At 43.1% G+C, this 26,803-nt stretch overlaps 1 protein-coding gene across 5 annotated transcripts in view; it reads left to right on the top strand.

The window, feature by feature from the left end:
- NOS1 (nitric oxide synthase 1) overlaps positions 1-26,803 on the top strand; it is a 412,853-nt gene that overhangs the window by 329,954 nt on the left and 56,096 nt on the right. For all 5 annotated transcript variants that reach the window (XM_033956098.1, XM_033956097.1, XM_033956099.1 and 2 more), the window contains 7 exons: positions 450-566; positions 3,872-4,046; positions 8,813-8,951; positions 10,331-10,409; positions 14,209-14,402; positions 15,892-16,061; positions 17,549-17,759. In XM_033956098.1, coding sequence (XP_033811989.1) covers positions 450-566; positions 3,872-4,046; positions 8,813-8,951; positions 10,331-10,409; positions 14,209-14,402; positions 15,892-16,061; positions 17,549-17,759 — 1,085 coding nt within the window. The remainder of the gene's footprint in view (positions 1-449; positions 567-3,871; positions 4,047-8,812; positions 8,952-10,330; positions 10,410-14,208; positions 14,403-15,891; positions 16,062-17,548; positions 17,760-26,803) is intronic.

Raw genomic sequence — 26,803 nt, 5'->3', positions numbered from 1 at the left:
TCTATTAATTATGGGAAGGAGGGGAGCGAAAATGATTGTTTTTTTTTTATTATTTGTGTATTTAAAGTGCGTTCTGTGCAGTGTTTATGTTTACTGTTAACATTTGAAAATTAATAAAGATTTATAAAAAATAAAAATACAATCCAATAATCCACATGAAAAAATATGTAGGACCCCAATGCTCTGGGATTGTATTTTTAAATAAAAGCCTGCATCTTGAACATCATCCTCTCCACCGTGGGAATGATTAAAACTGCCATTTTAGGGCATTCTTGCAACCTGAACTTGGCAGCTCTTTACAACATAACAAGCGAAATGCAAAATCTTAATGCAGATTAGTAAATGTGGGCCTTGGAGTTCAGTACTGAGAAGAGCAAACTGCGAACATAGACCTAGTAAAATCTCATAGCCAAGGTCAATTTATGTCTCTGCTTTTCCCCTGTCCTAAGGAGCTACAAGGTTCGCTTTAACAGTGTTTCGTCATACTCAGATGTACGAAAATCTTCTTATGATGAGACGAGACCTAGAGATAATTTTGGGAGTGCTGGACCTTTGGCTAATGTCAGGTACATGTACATTTATTAATATGAATTATTGTTGCCTTTTATAATAGGGAAATATAGCTCCAGCTATACTGGGGCAAGGGGGGGGGTTTGGTTGTTTTTTTTACTTTTTATTCAAATCCATACCAAGGGGTCCTTTCATTAAGATGTGCTAACCGATTTAACACATGCTAAATGCTAAGGCGCCCATAGAATATAATGGATAAGAACATAAGAATAGCCTTACTGGGTCAGACCAATGGTCCATCAAGCCCAGTAGCCCATTCTCAGGGTGGCCAATCCAGGTCACTAGTACCTGGCCAAAACCAAAGGTGTAGCAACATTGCAGAATCTCAGAGTAAATAACATTCTGGAACCCCCAAACAGTACCAAGATTGCATGCAGAATCCTCAAAGAGTAGCAACATTCCGGAATCCCAGAGTAACAAGATTCTAGAACTCCAAAGAGTAGCAACATTTCATGCTACTGATCCAGGGCAAGCAGTAGCTTCCCCCATGTCTTTCTCAATAACAGACTATGGACTTTTCCTCCAGGAACTTGTCCAAACCTTCCTTAAAACCAGCTACGCTATCCGCTCTTACCACATCCTCTGGCAATGCGTTCCAGAACTTAACTATTCTTCGAGTGAAAAAAAATTTCCTCCTATTGGTTTTAAAAGTACTTCCCTGTAACGTCATCGAGTGCCCCCTGCTTTTTATAATTTTTTATGGAGTGAAAAATTGATCCACTTGTACCCGCTCTACTCCACTCAGAATTTTCCTATCTCCCCTCAGCCATCTCTTTTCCAAGCTGAAGACCCCTAACCGTTTTAGTCTTTCCTCATACGAGAGGAGTTCCATCCCCTTTACCGATGAAAATCTTCCCAACTGCTTTACCCTGCTGCAATCATCCAGATAAAACTAAGGTCCATGTTCACGTTTGAGATTTGCCCAAACTGGCATAGAAACATCTAAGTTCCCATTTTACAAAGCCAGGATATGCAGATCTCCAATTCAAATGCGTGCAAATGGCAATGGGACATGGCCTGAGCATGTTTTGGGCAAGACACTTACGGGTCAATATTTAGCTGGTGGTGGTCGGTGTTCTTTTAAACACTAAACATAGCTAAATTAGCTCCAGATATTCAGTACTGAGTAATGTGCGGGCACCAGCTCCGACTATCTGGGGCTAATTGTCCCAGTGCTGGCTACCGAAGCTTCTATGGTTCTGACCAATATTCGTCCGGGGCTGCATAAAAGATTTCTGCGAGCCCCGCCTGAATATTGGCTGGGACCCACATAAAATAAACCAATCTGCAGATTCTCTCTGATCCGCCCTGCAGTCCCAAGCCCCCTTGTCCCATCACATGACTCAAACCTCCTTTTCCTAAGCATACAAACCCCACCCCTCATTCTCTCAAATGCAAGGTAGTCCTCCCCAGACCTATCTGCAATTCCTGGAGCTCCAGCGGGTTCCAACTCCTAGCAGCTGCCTTTCCAAACTGGCTGCCACAACCTCTCACAGCAACTTCCTGGTATTTCTTAAATTCACCTGCTTAGCTATGCGAAAGCTAGTGCTAGATATTGCCGACACTGCCATAACTCCCAGCACCGTCCCCTGTCCTTCCTACATTTTTGATGGTCGTCATAACCAACGTTCACTGACGCTACCTGGTTAAGTTCTAGGTGGCTCTGAGTGATTTAAGCCCACTAAACCGCTTTGAATGCCAGCCCATAAATCCCCATTTCGGAAGAGGATTAAGGGCCAGAGGCACCTTAATTGCCAACTTAGACGCTCGGAAAAATGATGTTAGAAGCTTCTTCTTATTTAGATTTTAGGAAATTACTAAAGACTCAGTTATTTAATAGGCTGACATCGTAATGGTTTTACCTTTTCTCTTATTTCAACCATGTTTGCATTTTTTTCTTATGTTTCTTACCTGCAAGGTTTGCATTTTTATCTTGATCAATTTTGTTGAAATGTATGTACTGCCTTTTATTGTATTTTATTGAGATTTTTATTGAAAAATGTATGTATGTATTGTTTTTCTCAAGCTGTGAGCCGCTTCCCGGCATGGCGGCATATAAATAAATAATAATAATAATAATTATTATTATTACCTTAATTGTAAAAACAACCTTAATAGCTCATAAATGGAAACAAAACTAATTGGACGATAGCTGACTACCCAGTTCTTAAAAAGGTAGACGTCTATCGCATGGGACTTAGCGGTGCCTAACGCCTAAGTGGGCGTGTCATGGTGGATGAAGACAGACATAGGCACCGCCAGGCACGATTCTCTAAAGAATGTAGGCAGTAAAACCTTTCCCAACATTAGCAGAGCCTAAGATTTTGGATTCTGTAAACAGCGTCTAATCGTGATTGATACGCAGCTAATAGGCGCCGGACGATTTAAATGTCTACGTCCTACGAGATCACTTTGGGGAGTTACACCTGCTACCAAGAAAGTTTAGGACTTGATAGGGTTACCAGCCGCCAATGAAAACCCCTGCATGTCCTCTTTTCAGAGGACTGTCCGGGTGCCCGGAGAGATTTCCAAAACCCAGCAGTTTGTCCGGGTTTTGGAAGTGTCCGAGCTCGGAGCTGCGTCTGAAGGCCCTCTGTGCATGCATGGATGTCAATGCGATGATGTCATATGCACATGCGCATGCATGTCATGCCATTGTGTCACCGTCCATGCATGCACAGAGGCCTTTCAGATCTTGGGGAAGGAGACAGGAGGTTTGGGGGGGGGGGGAATTAAAGAGAAAATCTGGCAACCCTAGGACTTGAGAAACAGCTGCTAATGGGCAGCACTTCACTGAAAAGATTAAGGATCACTGAAAAGATCCCCTGGTGGGTCACCCCCCTAATTTATTTATTCATTCATTTTTCTATACTGTTCTCTCAGAGCGGTTTACATGAATTTATTCAGGTACTCAAGCATTTTCCCCTATTCACAATCTATCTAACATACCTGGGGCAATGGGGGGGATTAAGTGACTTGCTCAGGGTCACAAGGAGCAGCGTGGCTTTGAACCCACAACCTCAGGGTGCTGAAGCTGTAGCTTTAACCACTGCGCCACACTCTCGCCAAACTGTTAAACTAACAAGGAAAACCAGTTTCTATGGCATTGCTGGGAAAAGACAAGATTATTTTTCTTAAGTGGCAGAAATAACCATGTATGTGCGAGCGCATACATGATTATGGGATCCGTTATATTCTATAGACGCGTTAGCATTTAGCGTTATCGTCAAAGAACCCCTATGCTGCTCTATGATAACATAACCAGTTGTGATTCATTTGCGACTTTGCTTGTGGCTTACAGGTTTTCCGTGTTTGGCCTGGGATCCAGAGCATATCCTCACTTCTGTGCCTTCGCCCGTGCCGTGGATACTCTAATGGAGGAACTGGGAGGGGAACGGATTCTTAAGATGGGAGAGGGTGATGAACTTTGTGGTCAAGAAGAGTCTTTCAGGACGTGGGCCAAAAAAGTCTTCAAGGTATTCACTTTTCAGCTTTTCTTTCTATTGTCACTAAATGAACCTCAAATCGGTGATTTCACTCCCAATCTAGGAAGGTCAGGTTTTCAGGATAAGGAGAGATTTGCATATAGGGCAGAGAGTAGGCAAGAAGATCGGAATTCCAGAGCTTAATTATATAGTGAGGAAAAACCAGTTTTTCTTGTGCGCTACATTGCCCTGCGCGCTAACCCCGCGTTACATGCCAAAAACTAATGCCAGCTCAATGGTGGTGTTAGCGTCTGGCGTACGGGACAATTTTTTTTTTTTTTTTTTTAGTAATATCAAATTTATTGTTAAGTATATTTATTGATTTTTGAATCATATAATTAAGAAAAACTTGTACAGAAAGCAAGATTAGTAAATCTACATAGAGCAAGAAATACTTCAACAACATTAAGATCATTATAACTAATATGCTCAAGTCCTCAAATTATGGGATCCAAGATTCCTTAGCGAGAACAAAGAAAAGAATTGAACAAAATGAACACTCTTACACTTGAAGTTAGCTAGAGGGATGATTGCTGGGATTAATCAATAATCTTAGGACTTATGATTTTTCTGCCTTCAAACGGGAGAGCGCTAGAAAGGAAGTCAAATGACTAGGTTCAAAGAAAACATATTTAACTGTTCGGTGATGCACTATACACTTACAGGGATGTCGTAAATAAAAGGTAGCACCTAAAGATGTAACACCTGGCTTCAACATTAGAAATTCACCACGACACTTTTGAGTCTTTCGTGATAAATCAGGAAATATCTGTACTTTAAAGCCCATAAATTCTTTCTGTCTATTTTTAAAGAATAATTTTAACAACCAAACTTTATCAATAGAGAGGGCTACTGTTACAATCAAAGTACTTTGTTCTACAGTCTCTTTATCAGATTTCTCCAATAACTCCGATACATCCAATTGTCCTTGGTCCGAAGACCTATTTAACGATTTATTCTTGTTAGGTAAATAATAAACTCGTGATAAAGGAGGTATTGAATCTTCTGAAGCCCCCAAAACTTCAAGAAAATATCTCTTAAACATTTCTCTAGGTGATACCAATGGTAGCTTAGGAAAATTAATTAATCTTAAATTGTTGTATCTGGAGTTATTTTCCAAATTCTCCATCTTTCTCCTAAGATTTATATTATCTTTCATTAGAATATCCTGTAGCTAGGAAGTTCTTTTTCACCCAGAGGGTGAAATGCGCTTCCGGAGGCTGTGGTAGGCAGGAGCACGTTACAGGGCTTCAAAGAAGGTTTGGATAGATTCCTAGAGGACAAAGGGATTGAGGGGTACAGATAGGAGTAGAGGTAGGTTATAGAAATAGTCAGGGACCACTGCTCAGGCAATAGGTCTGATGGGCCGCCGCGGGAGCGGACTGCTGGGCGAGATGGACCTCTGGTCTGCCTCAGCGGAGGCAACTTCTTATGTTCTTATGTTTAGATGATTTTATTCCCTGTTCAAGTTTCTGAACAGAAGAATTAGAAGCAGTCAATTCGTTTTTCAATACTTTAAGTTCAGTAGAATGTTGAGGCAGTTCCCCCTCTATTAACTGAAGTTTGGGACTTTTGGTCTTCACTAGTCTGGCCATAAGATCCCACAATGAGTCCAGAGTTACTTCTGAGGGTTTTTCCAAGGAAATTAAAGAAATAGAAGTGTCATAGTGCTCACCATCCATTGGAATTCCTTGTCGCTGTCCCTGAGGACTTGCTTGCCTCTCCTTAGTTGATTTACTCTCAGCTTTTTCCAAGGAGCTCATTTCAATATGAGCTCCTAACAGCAGGCTCTGCGTTGGACTACTTGCCTCAGGGGAAGGCAAAGCCCCGACATCCGGGGTTCCCATACCCTTTGGACAGCTGCTTAGCTGAGGCTGCGGGGGCGGCGCCCTAACGTCGGGGCTTAAAGATGTTTCTAATCCCAGAGGAACTGCCACGGCCTCGCTCTCACCGCTGTTCCTCTGCGGGCCCCTCTCCGACACCAAAAAAGCTCCCTGCATCCGTCTGAGGAGCTCCCCGATATCGCCAGCTGCAGGGGTGACAGTAGGCCACGAGGCACCAGCGGCACTACGGCCCCTCCGTTTAGGAATCTGGTAAGCAATAACTGCCTGAGGTCTGTTAGAAATGTTGTATTGGAGAGACAATCCTCAGAGCGGCTCCTCAGAACATCCATTCTGACGCCCGTACGGGACAATTTAACACGCACTAAAACCACTGGTGCAGCTTAGTAAAAGGAGCTCTTAGTACCTCTCAGGTTTTTTGTACAATCAACAACGCAAGTGCACTATAATTCCAGTGGTGAAAAAAAGACCATTTTCAAAAGACTAAGATGGCATAGATCAGACCGTGAAACTAGACCACCATCTCGCTCACTTACTGATAACAACGTCTGATTACAAAACACTCAGGAATTTTGGCAAGACAAGCTAATTCTCCCTCCTACCAATCCTTCAGGAAATCAATTAAAACCTATCTCTTTGACAAATTTTTCTGACTCCTTCCTGCCTGTTATTATCTCTGAAATACTTGTATCTCTGAAATTCTTCCGGACTTACCTAACTACTCTCTTACTATGTAATTGAAAGTATTTTTTTTGTAACATCGCTGTCTGCGTACAGTCTCTTCCTCTGTAAACCGCTCTGAACTGCTTATGGTATTGCGGTATATAAAATAAAGTTATTATTATCAATACCGTACCTTAGCTATCCCTTATTTCAGACCAAGTCACAGTCTTGTAATTAGCATCTGATTCTGTAATTCTCCTGGAAATGTCCAGCTTACCTCTTTTGTAATCCGCCTAGAACTGCGAGGCTAAGGCAGAATAAAAGTCACTAATGTAATGCAATGTAAATTGGCACTTGGACATTTTTATCACAACACATCCAAGTGCCGATTTTCGAAACCGACTTCCTGGACATCTAGCTAAGCTTCTTAGCCACTGTGCATCCAAAGTTCGAGGGGGCATGTTGGAGGCGTGATATGGGCGGGCTTTGGGCAGGCTTACCACTTGGATGTCTTGTGGTGATAATCAAACGTTTCCTGTACAGAATTAGACACCCGTGGCTAGACCTGTTAAAAAAGCATCTATGTGCCAAAAAGATACCCAAATTGACCAGATAACCACTAGAGGGATTAAGCCAGGTAATGTCCCACACCCCCCACACACACACTCTCCCAGTGGTCACTGACCCCCTTCCAAAACTCTGAATGTAACAGTACATACCTACCTCTAGAACGGCTGCACCTGTTATGGGAATGCCTAGTAGAGCATCACACAGGTGGCTTAAGTAGCCTGGTGGGTGGGCTAGTGAACCACGGTGGAGTAAAGAGTGGAGTGCCACAGGGACCACTGCTATTTAACTTATTTATAAATGATTTGGAAATAGAAATGACAAGTTAGGTGATTAAATTTGCAGATGACACTAAACTTCAAAGTTGTTATAACATCTGCAGACTGTGAAAAATTGAAGGCAGACCTTAGGAAATTGGAAGATTAGGCATTCAAGTGGCAGATGAAATTTAGGGCTCCTTTTACGTAGGAGCGCTAGCGTTTTTAGCACACGCACCGGATTAGCGTGCTAGCTGAAAAACTACCACCTGCTCAAGAGGAGGTGCTAGTGGCTAGCGCACGCTATTCCACACTTTAAGGCCCTAACCCCCCCCCCCTTGGAAAAGGAGCCCTTAATGTGGACAAATGCAAAATGATGCATATTAGGAAGAATAACCTGAATCAGTTACCTGATGCTAGGGTCCACCTTGGGGGTTAGTGCCCAAGAAAAGGATCTGGGTGTCATCATAGCCAATACGATGAAACCTTCCACCCAATGTGCAGTGGCAGCCAAAAAAGCAAACAAGATGCTAGGAATTATTAGAAAAGGGATGGTAAACAAGAATGTTATAATGCCTCTATATCACTTCATGGTGCGACCTCACCTTGAGTATTGCATTCATTTCTGGTCGCCTTATCGCAAAAAAGTTATAGCAGATCTAGAAAAGGTTCAAAGAAGAGCGACCAAAATGATAAAGGGGATGGAATAGAGTCTACAAAATCCTGAGTGGTGTAGAATGGGTGCAAGTGAATTGATATTTATTTTTTTTTAGTCCATCCAAAATTACAGAGTCTAGAGGGCACTCAAAATTACAGGGAAATATTTTTTTAAATCAATAGGAGGAAATACTTTTTCACTCCAAGAATAGTTAAGCTCTGGAACGCATTGCCAGAGGATGTGGTAAGATTTTTGTTCTTCAAAATACAGAAGGGTGACTCAGTGCTGAGTATTATTACGCGGAGTACCTGGGAAGGATTCCTGGGTCCATAAGCAGCAAAATGAAGTGGACCACTGGGGCCATGGTTCTAGCAATATTTTACCCCACAAAACATCAGGGGGAGATTGGTTGGTTAGTTTGGCCCCTCTAACCAAAAAGATGTTCTGTGGCCCTGCCTGGACACTGTCCTAATTCACTGGGCTCCTAGAGATTCTGTAGAGGTGATATTTCCAGCCTTTAAGTGGGGAGAGAGCTCCAATCGTTGGACAATAATGACACCTAGTGGTGAGTTTAGGAATCCATGGGTGTTGGATATGGGAAGAAGTTGATTGTGGACCTTAGCCAAATGCTGCTTCTGCAACAACTGGGCTGAGTTTGTAGGAGGTGCGATAACCCAGTGAAAATCCAAAGCAGCAAGAGGATATTGCTGAGCCAAAAAGAAAGAAAAGCAAAAAAAATTAAAATCCCTGACAATATTCTATTGCATGCAGGCAGCGTGTGATGTGTTCTGTGTGGGAGATGATGTGAACATTGAGAAGGCAAATAACTCCCTCATCAGTAATGACCGGAGCTGGAAGAGAAGCAAATTCCGCCTGACCTTTGTAGCAGAGGCACCAGAACTCACCCAAGGTAAAGCAGAAGGGACTCTTTCCTTACAGAAAGCTCTTGCAGAATCCTCCCCAGCACCCCCCCCCCCTCGCTACCTGCTCTCATTGTGCAGGAGGGCAAAGTGCCGGGTTTTGAAAAGCTGTCCAGACCCCCCGGACATGTCCTCAAAAAGGAATAAGCAGTGGGTGGTGACTGGGACTTCTGACCAAGAGACTAGGGGGCTGAAAGGTCATATGGCTTTACTAAATAGACTAAAACAACCAAAAAGTTGACTCTTGGACGTCCCAGTGCCTATAATCAAACCCCTTGTTCTGGACATCTAGTGACACATTCTCCCCCTGTGCGTTCACAGTTCCAAGGGGTGTGCTGGGAGGTGGGTTATGGATGGGCTTTGGGCGGGCTTAACTTGGACTTCTTGTAGCAATAATCAAACCTTTTCCAAGATGTCCTGGACAGAACTAATGACGTTCGGACTCTAGACTTGTTTTATAAGCATCTAAATATCATAAAGATACACAAACTGAACAAATGACCACTGGATACATTAAGGTATGACCCCTCCCCCACACACTCACACACATTCCCCCACTGCTCACTAACCCCCTCCCACCCCCGCAAAGATCTGAATGAGAGTACATACCTGTCTCTAGAACAGCAACACTTGGTATGGAAAACCATAGTAAAGCATCACACAGTAGCCTGGTGAGTGGGCTGATGAACCATAAGCCACTCTAACCACTACATTTATGGTGGAAAGTGTTATGGCACCAAAACCCTATTCTACTGCCATATAGGTGCCACCTGTAAACACGAGGGCAATTGGGGTGATAGAGAGATGGGTCTAATAGGTTTTGGGGGGCTCATTATAAATTACAAGGGGTACATAATGAGATGCAGTTCTGGCACTCTATGTGAAGTTCACAGCAGTGCCATCTAAGGTGTCCTCTGTTGGCATGTCTGTGTGGTCAGTCCATCATAATGCTGGTCCTCCCTTGTCCAAATGCTCTGGATTTGGATTAGAGACCGATACAGGGACAAATTTGTCCCCGTCCCCACAGGAAATCAGTTTCCTCGTCCCGTCCCTGTGAGTTTGTCACTGTCCCATTCCTGTAAGCTCAGTCTTAACCGCACAAGCCTCGAACACTTATGATTTTTGGACGTCTAGCGCTTTGGCTTTTGAAAATGGACGTTTCTGTGCTTTCAACTTTGCAAGTTTGGCAGGAAACATCCAAATCGGACTGACGTCCTTTTCAAAAATGGCCCTCTAAATATTTCTGTAGGGTCTGCATCAATTTTCCTATCTCAAGTGTACCTCAGTGACTGGAGCTCTTTAGTTTGAGTATGCAGATGGAGGCCTTTCATCTGTCTGTAATTCACACGTTATCTCTCTTTATTGACAGCTCTCTACAGTATTCACAAGAAGAAAGTCTACGCTGCTCGGCTTTTGTCTCGGCAAAACTTGCAAAGCCCCAAATCAAGGTTTGACACTTTTCAATTTGCAGCTTTTACTTCTAAGTCCTACTGTTCTCTTTCTTTCTTCCTCAGAGTTATGCAATCGCTGCCACACTAGCAGCAGGCTCAGCAAGGTTATTTTTATTTGAATTTGTCTTGTGTCTTCTTCAGTTGTAGCTCAAGGTGAATTATATTCAGGTACTAGAGATATTTCCCTGTCTCAAGAGGACTTGCAGTCTAAGCTTGTACCTGAGGCAAGGGGAAGGTTACGTGACTTGCCCAAGGTCACAAGGAGCCATGAGAGTTCAGCCAGACTGCCCATTCATCTGGCCATCTCCTCCACTTTAGACTGAATAAACTAGCTTTTTGTGGTGCTTGCAGGTAACACTGGGGAGCCATTGGCAAAGTCCAGTCCGCATACACTCCATTTTCCACTGGCCCTCAATAACTAAGTCAAGCCCAGAATCAGATTTCTGAACCACAAAGTTTATTTAGGAATAGTCTTTAAGCAAAAAGAAATAAGCATAGGCAGGGAGGGAAAATAACAGTGTAATCATTTATGTGTTCCTACAGACTCTTTCTTTTACCCCTGTACAGCTTGCAAATTAGTTAACCCAAATGGGAAGAGCTCTGATGTTCTCTTCTTTATGAAGTCCCCTCCTGCTTCTCAGGACCAGGATAGGGTTTACCAGATTTTGTCTGTTTCGTCTCTGAAGTTTATCAACACAGTGAGGTCTACCATTTTCTCTGTCAGTGCTCCATCTCTTAGGAATAATATCCCGATCTACTTACGGGAAGAATCAACTCTTCATCATTTTAAGACGAATTTTAAAACATTTCTTTTTCTTGATGCTTTCGAGACCTAAATGCCCTTTTTAGGGCTACATAGTTTTATTCCCTCCCTTTTTGTTCTTTCCCTATATGTTCTCTATTTGTACTTGATAAATTGTAGTTCTACCCTTCTTCCCTTTTTTTGTTTCTGTTTGGTTTTAAATGTTTTTAATAATGATTATTGTTTTAAAGGATGCATTGTTATTCCATATATGTTTTTAAGACAATGTTCACCGCCTAGAAGGCCGATTGGGCGGTATATAAATTTTTTAAATAAACTTAAACTTGAAACTTGTCTGTAAAAAAAAAAAAAGAGGACAGGTAGCTCCACCTTGATCTACTCCCAGCCCCACCCTGAGCTCAGGACCTTCCAAAACTCTGACAAACTGCCAGGCTTTGGAAAACCCCACCCGGGCAGTACTCTAAAAAGAGGATAGGTCCAGGTTTTCTCAGACATCTGGTAACCCTAGACCAGGATCCCCTGAAGTTTCTCCTTTTTTTCCAACTCCTTAAGGGCAACAGTGGGTTGTTCCCTGTTCCAGCTGAAACCTTCAAGGAAGTACAGAAGCCTCCGCTACTGTCACCTCTTATTTCTTTACACCTCCAGCCAAAGACTTTTATCCCTTCCAGAAACTTGTACAACAACCAGGGTGTCAGAGGCGAAGACACTTCCTCTCACTCTGCATTATGTTGGCCAAAAAAGCAAGAGCTACAAGTCTGGCAGTTAGACTGTGAGCCCACCGGGACAGGGAGGGAAAATGCTTGAGTACCTGATTTAAACTTGAGAGTCGGTAGATAAATACCTAATAAAATTAGGGTTACCAGATTTTCCTTCAGGAAAATTCGGACCAATAATAATAATAATAATAACTTTATTTTTGTATACCGTATTACCATGGAAGTTCTATGCGGTTAACAGATGAAGAGACTGTACATTACAGCGAAGTTACACTTTTTTTTTTTTTTTTTTTGCATAGCTACATTTACATTTTTGGCGACGCTACATTTACGGTGAAGTTATTTTTCAGGTCGGTTACAATTGCAGAGAAGTTACATTTGCTGTAAGTTGCATATATATAGCGGAGTTCATACAGTAGTGTTACATACGGCGGTGATATATACTGCGGAGTTCGATAAAGCAAAGCAGAAGCATTTAGTAAGGGAGGTAACGAAGAAGGGGTGATTAGTTGGATAGGGTGATCTATTTTGTTAAGCCATTTGGTGGCTGACAGGATTGGAGGAGTCGAGAGTCTGAGGTAAGTCAAGGTCCGAGGAGGAGGCAAGGAAGAGGGGGGGAGAAGTTAGAGGAATTTATCAAAAAGGTAGGTTTTGATTGCCTTCCTGAACATTTGGTAGGGGGGGGGGGAATTGGAGATGAGTGCTGTGAGGCATTTGTTCCATTTGCCCGCTTGGAATGCTAGGGATCTGTCGAGAAATTTCTTGTAGAGGCAGCCTTTCAGGGAGGGAAAGGAGAACAGGTAGGTGTTTCGTGTACGAGAGGGGCCAGCAATTTCAAGGTGCTCGGATAGGTAGATTGGAGAAGAGCCTGCTAGGGTTTTGAAGCAGAGGCAGGTGAATTTGAAGATGGACCGCCTAGTTCAGCCTCTTTCCCACCTTTTTCCGCCCCACCCCCAGACAATGACTTCACCGCGTTGCGCCCACGCATGCCCCTTCTTGATATGATTATGACAGGAAGCTTTTCAAAACCCGGACAAAAGTGGCAGGTTTTAAAAAGCAGTCCGGACCCCCAGACATGTCCTCAAAAGTGAGGCTACACTCAGCCTGTACTCCCACCAGTTCAAGCAGGACCTTATGGCATGTGCAGTTGGGCCCTAGCAAGTAAGTCCCAGAAGCATTTTTGAATCTCAGTGTCTAAATGCACAGAGATATAGAAAGATATGTACTGGCCAGAAACGGCTGCTGACTGGTCACATCGCTTATTTACGTCTGTTCATTTTACCAGCAGCATGAAAATGACCAGTTTGTGCCGAATTCAAAAGTGGCTAACTTGTGAGCTTTCTAGGGGAGGAGTTGGGTTCTGATTTTCAGCCTCTCGCTGTATAAGTTAACCACTTAAATTGAGCCCCATAAATAGCGATGCTATCTTTAAGCGGGTTTGGGCTGAAACTGATTTAGCTGGCTCACAAAGGGGAAAAAAAGATATTCAACGCTGAAGCCTGGATAGATCTTAGAATTGAATATCAAGGAATAATGCCAGCAGCGGGCAGCAAAATGTTCACCACCATGTAGGGGAGGTTGGGGGTGGAACATAGTAAATACAGTCAAACCTCGGTTTGCGAGTAACCCGGTTTGCGAGTGTTTTGCAAGACGAGCAAAACACTCAGCAAACTTTTGACTCGCAAACTGAGTGTTGACTCGATTTGTGAGCACCCCCCCTGATAACCGGCATTGCTCCCCCCTCTCGCAAAGGCCCCCTCGCTCCAACCGGCACCCCCCCTCCCGTGCGTACCGGCCCCCCCGCCCGAACAACTTAAACTTACTTCTCCCCGTCTGGCACCGGCACGCAGGCACAGATTGTGCCGGTGCCTAGAAGATCTTCCGGCTTCTGCCTGCCTTGAGCATGCATCTGCGCATGCTCAAGGACTTCTAATTTTCCCTCTCGCCGAGATTCTTGCGCAGATGCATGCTCAAGGCAGGCAGAAGCCAGAAGATCTTCTAGGCACCGGCACAATCTGTGCCTGCGTGCCGGTGCCGGTGCCAGACGGGGAGGGGGGTAAGTTTAAGTTGTTCGGGCGGGGGGCGGTTCGGGCGGGGGGGGCCGTTTGAGCGAGGGGGGCCTTTGCGAGCAGGGGGGGAGCGATGCCAGTTATCGGGGGGGGGGGGAACGTATCAAAGCGAGTTTCCATTATTTCCTATGGGGAAACTCGCTTTGATAATCGAGCATTTTGGATTACGAGCATGCTCCTGGTTCGGATTATGCTCGTAATCCAAGGTACCACTGTATATGTAAAATATCAAATTTCCTTCCCAACAGCCGATCAACAATATTCTTGCGTCTTCACACTAATGCCCACCAAGAGCTGAACTACCTGCCTGGAGACCACCTAGGAGTATTCCCAGGCAACCATGAAGACTTAGTCAATGCGCTGATCGAGCGACTGGAGGATGCGCCCCCAACCAACCAGATGGTAAAGGTGGAGCTCCTGGAAGAGCGGAACACTGCTTTAGGTAAGCAGAGAATGTCAACGACAGCCAGTGCGTGGCGTGATGTGTACAGCGCTGCGTATGCCTAGAAGTAAGACATAGTAGCAGTAATCTGCAATCTACTCCTAACTGGTATCCCGCAGTGTCGCCTCTCCCCCTTGCAATCTGTGCAAAACTCTGCTGCGCGACTCATCTTCTACTAACTTCGCTACGCTCATGTCACCCCTCTCCTTAAGTCTCTTCATGGACTTCCTATCTGCCATCACATAGAGTTCAAGATCTTATTGCTGACCTTCTGCTGCCCCTCAATATCTCTCCTCGCTTCTCTCTCCTTATACACCTCCCAGAGAACTCCGATCCTCAGATAAGTCACTCTTAACGTTACCCTTCTCCTCCACTGCCAATTCCAGACTTTGCCCCCTATGCCTGGAATATATTACCTGAGTTTGTCCGTCAAGCCCCTTCCCTTCCCTTGTTTATAAGCAGACGGAAAACCCATCTTTTTGAAATATAGCTTTCAATCCTTAACCCTTCTCCTCTGCCCTCCAGCCCAGCCAACTGGTCCCCTTAACTGTATCCATGACATCCTATTTGTCTGTCTTGGCTGTTTAGATTGTAAGCTCTTTGGAGCAGGGACTGTTTTCTTCTTTGTGACTCTGTACAGTGCTGCATGCGTCTGGTAGCGCTATAGAAATAATTCATAGTAGTAGTACTGTTCTTTTCTATTTCATCTATTTCCATTTATTAAGCACTTTTACGGAGTGTAAAATGTACATAAAGCAGTAATCGGGATTCACAAAACACATCTTTATTGGGGGGGGTTATATTTATTTTATTTTTATTAATTTATAGCCCGTTTACACTTTAGCAGCTCATAAGATAAAACATATACAGTATTAAAAACAAAAGAACAAAATTAAAAGCACTAGACATGGAGAGGAAGGACAGAGAGCGCCGCGCAAATAATCGTCACCTCTGACTACCTCATGACGCCATTAAGAAAACTTTTACAAACAAGGTGAGTTGTAGTCAGGTAGCCCAAATTCAGTCTCTCGCAATTATATCATTTCTTGGCCATGCTCTAATGAACATAAAACAATCAGGGAGTCTTAACATCCTCGTATCACACCTGGCACATATAAACATCCATTTCTCCTAGATTCTGCTCTAAAACTTTTCAATTTCTACTTCTACGACCTGTCAAAACTAGTGCTGCACATGTTTAATGGATGAACACTTTGCTGCTGAGTGTAGAAGGCTTCCCCCCCCCTCCTTGCTCTCCCAAACCACCCTTTTAAAACACATAACTCTGGCCACTTTGCTTAGGTAGCGGGCATTGCTACAAACCTCCCACTTGCTTCTGAATATCAGCCAGATTGTGGCCTGCAAGCTCGGCAGATATGTAAAAGTCAACTGGGATGAAAAGAGCATTTATTTCTATAACTCTCCAGAGGTATCCCAGGCCACATAATAGTTTGATATTAAATACATTAATGGTGGACTCTTGTGACAGGTGTCATCAGTAACTGGACGGATGAGGATCGTATCCCACCTTGCACCATCTTCCAAGCCTTTAAATATTACCTGGACATCACCACACCACCTACCCCTCTGCTCATGCAGCAGTTTGCCTTACTGGCCAGAAATGACAAGGAGAAGAAACGACTACAAGTCCTGAGCAAGGTGAACACTGCTACACACAAAGTGGTCTTTGTGTCACATATCTGTAGAGTTACCCTGTTCTGCCTTTTCTCATTAGATAATCCCGCTATATGACATATCTCGCCATCCCCTACATTCTTTGTACTGTGAAATAGGTAACCCAAAATCTATGTAGTTGCAAACCTGGAACTCATCTTATTTACAGATTTCTTTAATCTTAATAAAATGCTTAGCCAGACAGTGACGGCTGCTGGAATAATCATTGCCTGCACCCACATAACTAACTGGGCATGTAAGACCTCAGAAAAAAATAGTACAGGTACAAGATCCTTTATCCGAATTTCTAAACAAAACTGACTAGCTCCAAAAATGACATTTTTTTGTGTGTTATTACCAATTTGTTTACTTTTAGCATCAAAAGTAAAACCTGGCCCCACAGTCATTTCAAAGACTTCATTCTATGCTGATAGTAGTTTAGTGGCCACAGCAATTCATATTTGTTGCCTTCTGCGGCTCTGAATACTTCTCTCTGTCGCCTCCAGCCAGAAAGGAAAGAGGAAGTGATGTCATCAAGGCAGGGCTGCAGTATTCGACGTATATGAATCGCCACTGGTAACACCGTTCCAGAAACCGAAAAATTATAAAATTCAAAATGTCTCTGGTCCCAAGCATTTTGGGTACAGGATTGTGAACCTGGACTAATTTTTCCCTGTTAGCTATGCAAGTGCTACATTGACCTAACTTCTGGAACCAACCAGCAAGTGTTATGTTGTTCCCCCTTCCTCCCACCCCCCTGGCAAGGTCCAATTGCACCTCCCTCCCCCAACAGCTAACGAATGCCCCCAAACAAGTATAGACTCTTTCCTCAGTACTAGGATGACAAGACTACTGCTAGAGGTCATGGCAGCCATTTTTACCTTTTTGCTGCTAGGGGCAAGAGCGAAGATTAACTGTGAATTTAAATTTGTGCTGTTTTTAAGTATTATGTGCATGGACATATTATAAACCGCCTAGGAATTACACAGTATAGAAATTTTAAAAATAAATAAAATAAGTATGTTTCGCTCCTGCCCCCATTGCCCCACTGGACCACCAGGGAGTTCAGGTAAGCACTGGGGCCTATTCTGACTGGGCAGTAGGTGAGAGGGGGGAATTCACTTGCCAGTGAGGATGAAAGGAGGCATCTTTGGCTATCAAGGAATGGGAGGGGTGTTTCATTGTCAGGAGGCTGTGAGGAGGGACATGATTACAGGTGGCCAGACATTGCTCAGCATCAATTCTGCCCACTGTGGTCAGCATTTATAAACCGCAGACCACCACTAGCTGAATATTGACTGATATGCTTTTAACCAGGGCTTTAAAAAAAATACCTGATTTATGCTGTTAGCACCAGAACCAATAACAAATTGTCTTTTTGAATATCAGACCTATTGAGAATGAGAAACAGTGGAGCTCCAGCGCAGAACGAGTGCTCGGTATACTAATGAGTTCCTTGCTTTTGTCTTTAGGGTTTGCAGGAATATGAGGAATGGAAATGGTATAAAAACCCAACCATCGTTGAGGTGCTGGAGGAGTTTCCATCTATTCAGATGCCATCGTCGCTGCTGCTCACCCAGCTGCCTTTGCTCCAACCACGCTATTATTCCATCAGTTCTTCCCCTGAGATGTACCCAGACGAGGTCCACCTTACAGTGGCAGTGGTGTCCTATCGCACAAGAGGTGAAAGGAGAGACTTAAAAGGCCATCCTACTTTATTGCATTTACTGTGGAAGGGTCCTGCTACCTGACTTTAGGTTCATATCTGAAGGAGGAACTTGTATGAGTGAAAACCTCATAGATTTTGTTAGTCCAATGAAAGGTATGCAAAAGCGAGAGAGGCAAAAAGTGGCAGCGGCAACCATCAAGTCCAGAAGATAAAAGTAGACTCATATCAACCAGTGACATTTTATGAAATGAGCAACCTTCGTACAGTGGTATAGATCAAATTGTCTACTTGTTCATAACCCTGATATGTTCTGCATCGGAACAAATTAATAAGGCTTCCAGGACACAGATCACAGCTTTACAGAAATCACTTAATACTTCAAAGGCTGCTTACAAAGAGCTCCCTGAGCTCATAATAACATAGTAAATGACCTGAACAGTCCATCCAGTCTGCCCAGTTATTACTTTTCATTTATAGTAATTCCAAAATAATACATTTGCAAGTATAATCACTTGTACAGCAACAGAGGAAACTATCAAGAAAACCTATATTATAAGTAAGAGGAAAAGAAAAAAAAAACCACCTAGTTCTCTAAGTCCAACAGTTAGGACTGAATAATAATCAAATGGAAACACAGAAAAATCAGTTAACAGACAAATATTGAAGTAATCATGCTACATTGTACTCAAAAACCTGGCCACATAACGGGCTGGGAGCAGGAGAGCAGAAGACAAATTCACAATTAAACATGGAGGTATGGTAAATCCTGAATGATTTTCAAAGGACTGTGCTCATGAGGAGCTAAAGTAAAGGTGATAGAGCTGGAAGGTGATAGAGCAGGAAGTGATAGAGCTGGATGGTGAACATCCAAGGTATTGAAGGAACTTAGGGAAGTTCTGGCGGCTCTCTAGAGTTGGGTGTGGTACCAGAGGACTAGAGAAGGGTAGATGTGATCCCTCTCCATAAAAGCAGAAGTAAGGAAGAGGTAGGGAACTATTGGCCTGTATGTCTGACTTCTGTGGTAAGTAAATTAATGGAAACGCTTTTAAAACAGAGACTAGTGAAGTTTCTGGAATCCAATGGATTCACTAGAGGTAGGTCTTGTCAGACAAATCTGATCAATTTTTTTGACTGGGTGACTACAGTTAGATGTGGTATATTTAGATTTTAGCAAAGCCTTTAACACTGTTCCATACAGGCATCTAATAAATAAACCGAGTGCCCTTAGTATGGGCCACAATGTGACGAACTAGGTCAGGAATTAGTTGAGTGGATGGTGACAGAGGGTAGTGGTAAATGGGGCTCACTTTAAGGAAAGGGATGTTGCCAATGGGGTGCCTCAAGGTTCAGTTCTTGGGCCTGTTCTTTTTATCATTTTTGTAAGCGATAATTGCTGAAGGGCTGTCTGGTAAGATTTGCCTCTTTGCAGATGATACCGAAATCTGCAATAGGGTAGACACCCTGATGGTGTGGATAATATGAGGAAAGATCTGGTGAAGCTTGGAAAATAGTCCAGAATTTGGCAGCTAAAATGTAATGCTAAGAAATGCAGGGTAATAAATTTGGGATGCAAAAACCCGAGGGAACATACAGTTTAATGGGTGAAGAACTTTTGTGCATGACAGAAGAGTGGGACTTTGGTGTGATTGTATGTGATGATCTTAAGGTATGGCCAGTAGAAAAAAGGAGATATTGATGACCTTGTATAAGACTCTGTTGAAACCCCATTGAGAATACTGTGTACAATTCTGGAGACCTCACTTTCAAAAAGATATAAACAGTCAGTTCAGAGGAAAGCTACTATAACGGTTGATGGTTTTCATCATAAAGCATATGAGGACAGACTTAAAGATCTCAATATATATACTTTGGAGGAAAGGCAGAATAGGAGGCGATATGATAGAGACATTTAAATACTTATGTGGCATAAATGTGCATAAGAATATAAGAACATAAGAATTGCCGCTGCTGGGTCAGACCAATGGTCCATCGTACCCAGCAGTCCGCTCACGCGGCGGCCCTTAGGTCAAAGACCAGCGCCCTAACTGAGTCTAGCCTTACCTGTGTATGTTCTTGTCTAACTTTGTCTTGAATCCCTGGAGGGTATTTCCCCCTATAACAGCCTCCGGAAGAGCGTTCGAGTTTTCTATCACTCTCTGGGTGAAGAAGAACTTCCTTATGTTCCTACAGAATCTATCCCCTTTTAACTTTAGAGAGTGCCCTCTCGTTCTCTCTACCTTGGAGAGGGTGAACAACCTGTCTTTATCTACTAACGGCCTCTTTTACAAAACCTCGCTAGGGGCTGCGCTGCACTAACAGCCCCGAAGCCCATAGAGATTTAAAGGGCTTTGGGGCTGTTGCCGCGCAGCAGCTGCTAGTGCGGCTTTGTAAAAGAGGCCATAAGTCTATTCCCTTCATTATCTTGAATTTTTGATCATGTCCCCTCTCAGTCTCCTCTTTTCAAAGGAAAAGAGTCCCAGTTTCTCTAATCTCTCACTGTACGGCAACTCCTACAGCCCCTTAACCATTTTAGTCGCTCTTCTCTAGACCCTTTTGAGTAGTACTGTGTCCTTCTTTATTTACGGCAACCAGTGCTGGACGTAGTATTCCAGGTAAGGGCGTATCATGGCCCGCTATAACGGCATGATAACCTTCTCCGATCTGTTTGTGATCCCCTTCTTAATCATTCCTAGCATTCTGTTTGCCCTTTTTGCTGCCGCCGCACATTACGCAGATGGCTTCATTGACTTGTCGACCAGTACTCCCAAGTCTCTTTCCTGGGGGGACTCTCCAAGTACTGCACTGGACATCCCGTATTCATGTATAAGATTTTTCTTACCACCATGCATCACCTTACACCTATCCATGTTAAACTTCATTTGCCATGTCGCGGCCCATTTCTCAAGCATGTTTATGTCACATTGCAAGCCTTCGCAATCCTTCTGCATCCTCACTACTCTGAATAAGTTTGTATCGTTTGCAAATTTAATCACCTCGCTTGTTGTACCAGTTTCCAGGTTGTTTATAAATATGTTGAAGAGCACGGGTCCAAGGAGTATTGTCCATTTACCCCCCCCCCCCCCCCCCACTCTTTGTTTCCTATCCGCCAACCAGTTCTTAATTCACGCTGAGGTAGAGTCCATCCTTTCTGTATAACTTGCTCTTCTCCCAGAACATCATCCAGTTGCGTACGATGTGGAATCCTTCATCTTCCCTCATCCTGGCATTGGTTGCACTGGGCTCATCTTCCTGTGGGTTCCCTCCGCTGCATCCAGGTCTCACTGCTGTGTCATCCATTTCTTCTTTGTGGTTGTCCTCCAGGTGGTCCTTATTCACTGTAGGTGTTTTTTGGCAGTTCCACTGTTGCTGGTGATTCTCCACGGCCTCCCTGTATGCCTCCTCGATGAACTTCTCTAACTTCCGGACTTGTTCCTCAATGGTTTCCTCTGCCTTGAAGTTTTCTGCCTCTCTGTCTTCCTCCTCCACTGCTCAAGGCGAGTCTCTTTCAGTTGAAAGGAAGATCTGGAATGAGGGAACATAGGATGAAGGTGAAAAGGGGATAGACTAAGAAGTAACCTTAGAAAATACTTTCACAGAAATGGTGGCCTCCCAGTGGTAGAGTTGGTGGTGATAAAAAATATATCTGAATTCAAGAAAGCTTAGATCTCCAAGGGAGAGGAAGAGATAGTAGATGGCATGGATAGGCAAACTAGATAGGCCATATGGTCTTTATCTGTCTTCATTTTCTATGTTATATATATATATATATATATATATATATATATATCAGACATCTACTGAAATTTCAAGAGCAATCTCCATTTAGGATACCAGGAGATGAAGTCAAAATGGGTCTCTTACTAGAACCAAAATGAAAGCTGAGACAGTTCAGAAAATACACATTTCAACTTTTTATACACCCAAATCATGTACCACAAAGTATCTCATGTTGTTATTTTCATTTTCTCCAATTTTGGCAAAGTCACTCAATATGTGCTTTAAAAAATCACCAAAATAACTTGAAAGATTTTTGAGAAAATGTAAAAGCCACATGTTAGGAGGTAGGAGGTAATTTTCTAATCTAATCTAATCTAAACCTTAAATTTATATACCGCATCATCTCCACGAATATGAAGCTCGACACGGTTTACAAGAACTTAAATAATAGGTAGAGAAGGAGAAGGTTTACATGAACTTATATGTAGAAGGGAGGAAAAAGGGGGGGAGGACAGAATTACAATTTGGTGAAAAGCCAAGTTTTCAGTTGTTTGCGGAATAATTGGAGGGAGCCCAGGTTCCGCAGCGGGATGGTGACGTCGTTCTAAAGTCCTGTGATTTTGAAGAGAAGGGATTTTCCCAGTTTGCCTGCATAGTGAATGCCGCGTAGAGAGGGGAAGGCTATTCTGCAGGGCTGTGGAGTCGGTAGATAAATCCTTCGACTCCTCAGTTTCTGTTACCCATGACTCCAGGTACCCAAAATTGTCTCAGACTCCACAGCCCTGGTTTTATCTATATGTTTTGAAATCAGGGCTATGGAGTAGGTAGATAAATCCTTTGACGCCTCAGTTTCTGGTACCCACGACTCTGACTTCACAGCCCTGCTATTCTGGTTAATGGATAGAAAACAGAGGATAAGGTTAATTGGCCATTTTTCTCAGTGGAGAAGGGTGAATAGTGGAGTGCCACAGGGATCTGTCCTGGGACAGGGACTATTTAACATATTTATAAAAGATCTGGAAATGGGAACAATGAATGAGGTGATCCAATTTGCAGATAGCAACAAAATGATTTTGCATGCAGAATGTAAAACATTGCAGGAAGACCTTAGGAAATTGTAGGATTGGGTATCAGAATGGCAGATGAAATTTAATGTGGACAAATCCAAAGTGATGCACAGTGAGAAGAATAACCCAAATCATAGTTACTTCAGGAGTCACCATCTAAGAAAAAGACCTAGGTATCATTATGAATATGTGGTGAAATGTACTAGGAATTATTAGGAAAGAAATAGAAATAAGACTAAGAATATTATAATGCTTCTGTATCGCTCCATGGTGCGACCTCACTTTTAGTGTTAAGTGTATCCTGTTTCCAACAGAGGCCAGTCCAGGTCCAAGTACCTGACAAGACCCAAAAGTGTAAAACAGATTTTATGCTATTTATCCTAGAAATAAGCATAGGTTTTTCCCAAGTACATCTTAATAATGGCTTATGGGCTTTTCTTTTTGGAAGTGATTCAAACCTTTTTTAAACCCTGCTACGCTAACTGTTTTAATCACATTCTCTGGCAACAAATTTGTTGTACCTCAAAAAAGATATAGCAGAATTAGAAAAGGGCAACCGAAAATTAGATCACTTCTCATAAGAGGAAAGGTCTAAGAGGTTCAAGTTGTTCAGCATGGTGAAGAGACAGCTAAGGAGATATATGATAGAGGTCTTCAAAATCCTGAGTGGAGTAGAAAAGGTAAACATGAATCGATTACTCTTTCAAAAAGTACAAAGACTAGTGAAGTACTTTTGAAACAAGAGAAAATAGTTTTTCATTCAACAAATAGTTAAGATCTAGAACTCATTGCCAGAGGTGGTAGTAAAAGCATTTAGAATATCTGGGTTTAATAAAGTTTTGGGCAATTTCCTGGAGGAAAAGCCCATAAACTGTTATTAAGGTAGACATGGCGAAAGCCACTGCTTATCCCTGGGATCGGAAGCATGGAATCTTGCTACAGTTTGAGATTCTGCCAGGCACCTTGACCTGAATTGGCCACATTGAAAGCAGGATACTGGGCTATTCTGCTGTTATGTATATGGTGATTTTTTTTTTTAATGTACACATTGTACTCTCTGTAGGCAGCATTTGGAGCTCTAAATGATTTCTGTTAAGGCATGTTCTACCTCCTAGAAGCTTTTATTAATTTGCCCCTGATGCAGGCATTACATATGCCAAAACAAGTCCAGCTTATGAACAAGTGGCTAATTTGATCTGCACCACGTTATAAAGGCTGCTCTTTTAATAAAAGTTACTTTCATCTATAATATACTGTACTGCTCCGATAAAATCAGAACCTGTAAAGGGATGGCTGATCCATATCTGGCTTAGATGCAGTTCCGGGCCCTAATTCTGCTAGCCAGTCTCATTTCCAGTATAGAGCTGGGGCAGGACCAGTAAGCTCATGCTATAGAAGTATACAGTCTCTTTTCCCAGAAAGAGTCGGAGCCTTCCTGAGGCTAATATGGCAGGGCATGTCCTTACAGGGTAAAGGGGGATGCTTTTTTCACAAAGCGGTTTACTCAGGGCAATGAAATGTTAAGTGACTTGCCCAGAGTCTCAAAGAGGTGCTGTGGGAATCAAACTCACACCCTCAGGGTACTGATGCAGCTGCTCCAACCACTCGGTCACTCCTCCACTCACTGAAGTTTGAATGCCTCTTTTACAAAAAAAAGAGCAGTTGTCACTTGTTCAAAAATGTTGCACTGAAAAGTTGTGTTCAGTGATAATTCTTAATTCAAATAAAATTGTTCATTTAAAAAAACTCAAAGGTTAGTAAGAGCTCGGCCAGCCAGCCCTGTCTTTCAGTAGGACCCCAAAATGGAAAAAGGCTTGAAATTGAGGTGCACAATTTATTTTCTGCATATGGGCCCCTTAGTTTATACTTAAATGCCTTTAACTCAGTGGTCTCAAATTCACGGCCCGCCAGGTTCTATTTTGAGGCCCTCAGTATGTTTGTCATAATCACAAAAGTAAAATCAAACAGTTTCTTGATCTTATGTCTCTTTAGCTATAAATTACAATAGGAAAGATTTACCTCATGCAAAATTGTCATTTCTTTAATAAGGCATGAACTATTTTGTTCTGAGGCCCTCCAAGTACCTAAAAATCCAACATGCGGCCCTGCAAAGAGTTTGAGTTTGAGACCACTGGTTTAACTGAAATCCCTATAGTTAGGCCAGTCAGTGACTTGCCAAAATTAAGCACCTGGTGCTAGAAATAGCTCATTCCCCAGTACCCCTCCCTCCTTCACCAGCCCTTTCCACTCCTTAGGCAGGGCCAGGGGAATGAAGAATCGCCAATTTGGGCTTTTCCTGCCGTCATTTACCATGGTGTTTAATTTAGAAACACTGCTCAGGTTTTAGATGTACATAAACCAGCATTTAGACATTGGTATTGCACAAATTTGCAAATCCTGATTGACAAAGCAGGAGTATACATGTCTAAACCTGAAAAATGTGCATCTGGTAAGAAAGAATGGTCTGAACATATTTTGGGTGGGACTAGGTTTAGCTGAAAAAAAAAAGTGTATTCTCCATTGCATAATGGGGAGGGGGGGGGGTTATATGCACGTCAAGGTCCAGAACTGTACATATCAAAGATGAGATTTACACAATGCTTTTTTTTTGTAGAAAAAAAAGGTAATTGAACTCATATCGGGCAACCTTAGAGGCAGGCTCACTATGGCTCCACTCCACACCCTCTCCCTCCCACCCTGAGTCCATCTCACCCTCTGCCCTCCCCAATTTGCTACCGCTACTAGGTTTCATTTCTAAAGCGCTTCAAAGTGTACATAGTGCAGTACAATCAACTTGCAATAGACAGTCCCTTACTTACAATCTAATTGGACAAACTTGATATTGGCATACCTCTGTAATACTTACTCTGTTTAATATCTGTAGCACACTGCTCTCATTGAGTTTGAGGCTGGGGAAAATGGCTTGTAGGCAAACTATGTAATATAGTAAGTGAATGCAGTTTACAGAATTATATGGCGCAGGACCTGCTTACATTGGAAAGTTGGTCCTCAACCTGGCAGCTAGGCTTCAATGCTAAGAAATGTAAGGTCATGCACCTCGGAAGCGGAGAAACTTTAACTAGGACTTCAGCAGAACAAGATTTAGGAGTAATCATCAGTGCAGACATGAAAACTGCCAATCAAGTGGAGAAGGCTTCATCTAAGGCAAGGCAGATATTGGGTTGTATCAATAGAAGTTTCGTCAGCCGATAGCCTGAAGTCATAATGCCGTTGTACAGGGCCATGGTGAGACCTCATCTGGAGTACTGTGTGCAATTCTGGAGGCCACATTACAGTAAAGATGTGCGCAGAATTGAATCGGTTCAGCGGACGGCCACCAGGATGATCTCGGGGCTCAAGGGTCTCTCGTACGAAGAGAGACTGAATAAATTGCAGCTCTACATTCTCGAGGAACAGTAGGGAGAGGGGAGACATGATCCGAAACATTTAAGTACCTCACGGGACGTGTCGAAGTGGAAGATGATATTTTCTTTCTCAAGGGACCCTCGGCCACAAGAGGGCACCTGCTCAAACTCAGGGGCGGAAAATTTCATGGCGACACCAGAAAGTATTTCTTCACAGAGAGAGTGGTTGATCATTGGAACAAGCTTCCAGTGCAGGTGATCGAGGCAGACAGCGTGCCAGACTTTAAGAATAAATGGGTTACCCATGTGGGATCCCTACGAGGGTCAAGATAAGGAAATTGGGTCATTAGGGCATAGACAGGGGGTGGGTAAGCAGAGTGGGCAGACTTGATGGGCTGTAGCCCTTTTCTGCCGTCATCTTCTATGTTTCTATGAGGGGCTTTTTAAAAAAAATTTTGGGCGTCCAAGTAGCAGATGAAATTTAATGTGGACAAACGTAAAGTAATGCACATTAATTATAACCCAAATCACAGTTACCAGATGCAAGGGTCCACCTTGGGGGTTAGCGACCAAGAAAAGGATCTGGGTATCATCGTAGCCAATACAATGAAACCTTCCACCCATTGTGCGGCAGCGGCCAAGAAAAACAGGATGCTGGGAATTATTTAAAAAGGGATGGTTAACAAGACTAAGAATGTCATAATGATCCCTGTATCGTTCCATGGTGCAACCTCATCTGGAGTATTGCGTTCAATTCTGGTCTCCTTATCTCGAGAACGATATAGAGGTGCTAGAAAAGGTTCAAAGAAGAGCAACCAAGATGAGAAAGGGGATGGAACTCCTCTCGTATGAGGAAAGACTAAAACAGTTAGGACTCTTCAGCTTGGACTAAAGACGACTGAGGGGAGA

Source organism: Geotrypetes seraphini, chromosome 8 (assembly GCF_902459505.1).
Source record: "Geotrypetes seraphini chromosome 8, aGeoSer1.1, whole genome shotgun sequence".
Lineage (NCBI taxonomy): Eukaryota > Metazoa > Chordata > Amphibia > Gymnophiona > Dermophiidae > Geotrypetes > Geotrypetes seraphini.
The sequence above is the reverse complement of the archived record's forward strand: the minus strand, read 5'-3'. Positions and strand labels throughout refer to the sequence as shown.